Raw genomic sequence first — 5,743 nt, 5'->3', positions numbered from 1 at the left:
GAGTATTGGGTTTGGAGGAATGGCTTTGGGTTGGAGTATTAGGTTTGGAGGAATGGCTTTGGTTTGGAGTATTGGGTTTGGAGGAATGGCTTTGGTCTGGAGGAATGGTTTTGGTTTGGAGTATTGGGTTTGGAGGAATGGTTTTGGTTTGGAGGAACGGCTTTGGTCTGGAGGAATGGCTTTGGTTTGACAAACTCCCATCCCCAATTTCTAAGTGTTTCCTGTAAAACTAATTAATAACAATAACACATCTCGTTTTATATCCATCAAAATAACTAGCAATGACGACATTCTGCATGGTACTTTATCTTGCCAATGGGTTTTTCGGGAAAGTGGCTGTCTTCATTTTAAAGATGGGAAAACCTAAACTGTTATCTTGGGGAATGTGTTTCACCGGTATTTCTGGACAATGAAAGCCCAGATTTTAATAACATTCAATGAAACAAATACTTATCGGGCGTTCGTGATATGCAAGGGGCTGGGCATTTTTTGTTTTCTCTCGCTCGTGCATCCTGCATGTAAAGCTATGCTGCGTACTCACCCACCATCCAATCCATTTCTTCTACATTATCCCCGTACAGTCCGTATTTACTGTGCCCGACGAACTTCTCTTTGGTGAGGAGCGGAGTGTGGACGTGCAGGAAGGAAAAAAAGAGAAGAAAAGGTTCCCGTTTATACCTAAGGGGTAGAAAGTCAGCAGAATTACCTCCGTCGACAAGGGCATCTCTCCCATTTGCCCGTGACCCTGCACTGGTTGAGAGATCTTATAACACCTGGTGAAGCTTTTCTATGTGCTTTACATGGCAACCGCCCCTGGGAGTCGGGACCACAGCAAGACTGATGTTGAAAGGAAGTGAGGAGAAATAAGAGTTGCAGAACACTGTGCTCCCTGCAAAACATTTAGTGCAGTTCATTTTACATGTTGTTGTATCCAGCTTAGCATCTGACATAAAGTAGCAGGTTAATACATCTTTTACTCTTTGTCGAATGGATAAAGTTGCTGTTTAAAATATATGTATGCAATATTCTGAAATTTAAAAAATAAAATGAAATATATGTATCTGTGTGTATGTATATAGAGAGATAGATACATAGATAAATATTCTTTTTATCTGTTGTCTGAGAGTGTTTCTTCAGCTATGGGTTTGGAGGAATCATATCCTAAGGACAGACCAAGATACACTGCACTATGGATTCAATGCACCTTATTCTCCACACCCCCCTGTGTTCCTCAAGGACACCAGCTCCAATATTTAACTGAATACATGATCACAAAATATACTTTTCAGAATCTCCTATATCTAGGAGTGTCTGTAGGAATAGCTACCAACCAAGGGAGAGTGGCAACACATAAGTAAAGTAGAGCATGCCCTTTGTAGAAAGGGTTCTTCTTCATTGCTTCCTCTTCCTTCGTCATGCTTTCTAAAACACAAGTGTGATGGCTGGAGCCTTGGCATCCACCTTGGGCCATGAGGCTGTTCACGCAGGATGGCAGAGAGCAGGCTAGAAGGAGCTGAGGTGCTCCTAACCTCATGGTATCTATGGCCTGCCCCCCCAAGAGAGGAATAAACTGCCCTCATTCATATCTTGCTTTTTGTGTCCTGCACTTTAACATCCAAACATACTCCTTCAGCATTAAAATAGGGGGAGGGGCTAAATGTGGTGTCTCGCACCTGTAATCCTAACACCCTGGGAGGCCAAAGCAGGAGGATCACTTGAACTCAGGAGTTCAAGACCAGCCTGAGCAAGAGTGAAACACCATATCTTCTAAAAATAGAAAAATTAGCCAGGCATGGTGGTGCGTGCCTGTAGTCCCAGTTACTCAGAAGGCTGAGGCAGGAGGATCGCTTGAGCCCAGGAGTGTGAGGTTGCAGTGAGCTAGGATGATACCACTACACTCTAGCCTGGATCACAGAGCAAGACCTTGTCTCAAAAAATAAATAAAAGGTGGGGAGGGAGGTAGCGATTGGTCGTGGTATCTCAAAGACAGTGCAAGAAACTTGAGCTAGGAGGAAGGAGAGTGGCAGGTAACATGGTTACACCACCGTTCTGTCTGACTTGTTGGAGGAAATAATGACCGTGGCAGGCACACAGGTATATAGGTAAATGACGTTCCACTGTCTACTCATTACCCCTGTGGAGTTATATCATCTTCTGTCTACTCCCCCATTACCCCGCTAAGGGAGAAGAGAAAGCATGTCAATGAGAACCCAGTGTGACAACTTTAATGAGTCTCTAACTTGCCATCTAGAAGTAAGCTGCTATTACATTCATGCCTCGCTTGTATTGAACACAGAAAAATTAAAACTTGATACCTATAAACACAGAGTCACTTTGCAATACTCCACGAGCAGAGAAGGCTTCCTCCAGCTGCATCTGACTGAAACCCCGTCTCAACGATTCAATACATGTAGATAGCAATACCAATCCACACTGGAGCAATTAATGAGCTATAGTAATTCCAGTTTTTTGTTTTTTTTTTTTTTTAAAGGGGAAAGTGAAAACAACATGTTTCCTTGCCTTTTCGGCATTGAAAATTGGCAGGAAATTTAACTACTCTATTCTATCCAAGGACAGGTTCAAATATATCATACATTTTTTCAAAGGTCCATATTATCATATCAAGATGTAACCACCTGCCATGAAATAAGAATAAAACTCTTAAGCAGGCTGGGCGCAGTGGCTCAGGCCCGTAATCCTAGCTCTCTGGGAGGCCGAGGCAGGCGGATTGTTTGAGCTCAGGAGTTCGAAACCAGCCTGAGCAAGAGCGAGACCCCGTCTCTACTAAAAATAGAAAGAAATTAATTGGACAACTAAAAATATATAGAAAAAATTAGGCAGGCATGGTGGCGCATGCCTGTAGTCCCAGCTACTTGGGAGGCTGAGGCAGGAGGATCGCTTGAGCCCAGGAGTTTGAGGTTGCTGTGAGCTAGGCTGACGTCACGGCACTCACTCTTGCCTGGGCAAAAGAGTGAGACTCTGTCTCAAAAACAAAACAAAACAAAACAAAAACTCTTAAGCAGGCGGTCAGGCAAGAAATGAGGAGATACCTGTCGATGAAAGCGAGGGCTTCCTTCAGCATGAGGGAGGCCACCCTGTCCTCGTTCATGGGCTGCTGGATAACGTCGTGGTTTCTCATGAGGATGCAATTCCAACGCCGAGTGAACCCGTAACTCGAGTACCAGGATACGAAAAACAGCAAGGCAAGGACAGCCAAGACGACGATGACCTTCCAGGGGACCGAGAACCAGCGGGCGAATTTGGGGATGAGGAGCAGCACAGGAACTGAGGCGATGACCGCCGTGGAAATCCACAGTTTGATCCGTAGCCAGCGGTGCAGTTCCGGCGTCTTGGACGCCTGGCAGTCGCTCAACAGCCCAAGAGGCATCCCGTAGAAGTAGTCGAACCCGTGGTTGAGCGGGTGGTAGCAGTGATCATCCCGGGAGGCACAACTCAGTCCCAGATGCCACTTTCCTGGAAGCGACATAAAATTGTACCATTGCAGCATCAAACGCCCTTCCCTTTCTAGAACGCGGACCCCCCTTTGGGAAAGTTAAATAGTAACTTTTATTCTCTTATCATTGTGGTGTCTTCTTGGTATCCCCAAGGACTTCCTGAGAGTCCCTAAGAAGGTTCCTAGACATACCACCAACGGCTTTTTCCGCACAATCTGCACCTTTCGGGTGAAAACCATGCAAGCAGAACCTCGTTGCTTGCTAGAGGAAGAGCACCCTGTTGGATTGGAATGAAATGATTTGCTTGGTACCAAGAGTTCTGATGAATAATCAGAAATCTTCCAGGTGTCTGGAATTAGGTGGGAAGCCTTGGGTGTTTGGTGGCCACACCACCACCGACCTGTGGTATACTCTGCACATTGGTGTTCTCGTCTGGCAGTGGCTTCCGACTCTCTTATTCCAACCCCCTGGAAAGGTAACCAAAATCCTATGCATGAAACTTTTCTCGAATGGCCCCAAAGTGAGGGATAATGAACTAGCCAAAGAAGCTCATCATGAACAAAAGTATTCTGGTGATGTGATTCTTTTAATCGAGCACATACTCTATACGGGTCAGGTCATTATGTTTGCACACATGATTGTATGAAATCCATCTCAGACCCTTCCTGACCTGGAAAATGCACTATTTGGATTCATTCAGAAGCCTATAGTCCCATTAATTAATAATGGGAGGGTTGGATTTGAATCGAGCATTATCTCCTCTCTAAAGATGTGAGAAGGTTGCTCCAAGCTATTCTAGAGGAAGCTCACTCTCAGAATGCAGCTGGAGTTTCATGGGAATACCTGCCCTCCTGGTTGCAAAGTTCTTCCTTATTTTTCTTTTTAACTGAGGCCATCTCAGAACTGGGTGTCTTACAATTCACATTGAGATTGCTCCATTCCCCACAACGATTTGATCACACCACGTCTTCCTATCGGAACATCTCCTTGGACCAGAATGCTACAGGACAAACTTACCTGGCCGTATGCCGCCTGACAAACTCACACCCCTCTAAATGGCACAGGATGTCATGTGGTCTGAATAAACCAATGACTGCCTCAACATGACCACTATTAATGCTTTAAGTTCTCAAATTCAAGAGCATGTCTTTAAGAATGTACTAGTTTTTGTGCTATTCGTGGCCTCACAAAAGTAGCACATCCCCTACAGAATATTCCATTTTGGTGGCAACATTGGGTATGCCTGTTTGCTTTCCATTCCCGTGGTTTTCCCAACACCATGCCCTTGACACTGGAGATCCTCAGTAATGGTGTGGCAAGTTCCTTCTGCACCTGTCTCATCTCAAAGAGAAGCCAACCGGCACGTCTGCAGCCCGCGTCCCTGGAAAAGAGCAGCTTCAGTGGAAGGGAGCACGCGTGATCACCTTTCCATACCTATGAGTCCCGTGCGGTAGCCCCGGTGCTGCAGGAGTTTGGCGAAAGTCGTCTCGTTGGTAGGAAGACCACCCGAACCGCCGAGCCAGGGGAAGGCACGGTTCAGGTTGTAGGGAGACACCATTCCTAAATCCACAGGTGTCAACGGATTAGTGCCACAGTCCATCTTGTAATGACAGTCTTTGCAAATATCAGGATCCATGCCGACGTGCCTGAGATGCTCTTCTCCTACACCTCTGCCATGGCGTTGACTTCCAAGTGTTCGCCTGTATGGCTATACTTCCCTACACTCTAATCTGTTAGATGCAGATTTTTCCTTGGAATGAGGGTTTCCATATTAAATACGGGATTCCCAGTGACATTTGAATTCTGTATTAACAACGGATAACTCTCTTTTTGTAGTTGTAACCCCCTATTGCCTGGGGCGTACTCATGCTAAAAGAGGTATTCGTTGAGAATCTGAAATTCAAACACAACCGGGCACCCTGTTCTGGATGATATACTTGGACCTTGGTTCTAAACATCCACCCCATCTTTCCATGTGGTGAAACCCCATAGCATTTTGACTTTTCCCAATCGGAACAGTGAAAAATGATATCTACAGAGATTTAATCATCTGACATTCCTCTTATGATGACAGGTTGAGAATAGTTTCCTTTGTTTAAGAGAGTTTGATTTGCCTTTTTTATTTTTTGCACACGTGCGTGAACTGATACCTTTTGTAAACCAATCCGTCTAAGCTTAGGGACAAGAAATATTTGGAACTGTGACATCATAAAAGGAGCACATATTATTGATGTATTTAAGAAGATAAGATTAATGGTCACGCTTTTTATAGTCCATGTATTCATCAT

General features: G+C 44.9%; 1 protein-coding gene across 1 annotated transcript in view; it reads right to left on the bottom strand.

The window, feature by feature from the left end:
• ARSH (arylsulfatase family, member H) overlaps nt 1-5,743 on the bottom strand; it is a 41,044-nt gene that overhangs the window by 11,119 nt on the left and 24,182 nt on the right. The window contains exons 3-5 of the mRNA XM_012656815.1: nt 4,890-5,015; nt 3,051-3,474; nt 542-678 (exon numbers count right to left, since the gene is read on the bottom strand). Of these exons, the coding sequence (XP_012512269.1) occupies nt 542-678; nt 3,051-3,474; nt 4,890-5,015 (687 nt within the window). The remainder of the gene's footprint in view (nt 1-541; nt 679-3,050; nt 3,475-4,889; nt 5,016-5,743) is intronic.

This window comes from Propithecus coquereli, unplaced genomic scaffold (genome assembly GCF_000956105.1).
Source record: "Propithecus coquereli isolate 6110/MARCELLA unplaced genomic scaffold, Pcoq_1.0 Scaffold52, whole genome shotgun sequence".
NCBI lineage: Eukaryota > Metazoa > Chordata > Mammalia > Primates > Indriidae > Propithecus > Propithecus coquereli.
The sequence above is the reverse complement of the archived record's forward strand: the minus strand, read 5'-3'. Positions and strand labels throughout refer to the sequence as shown.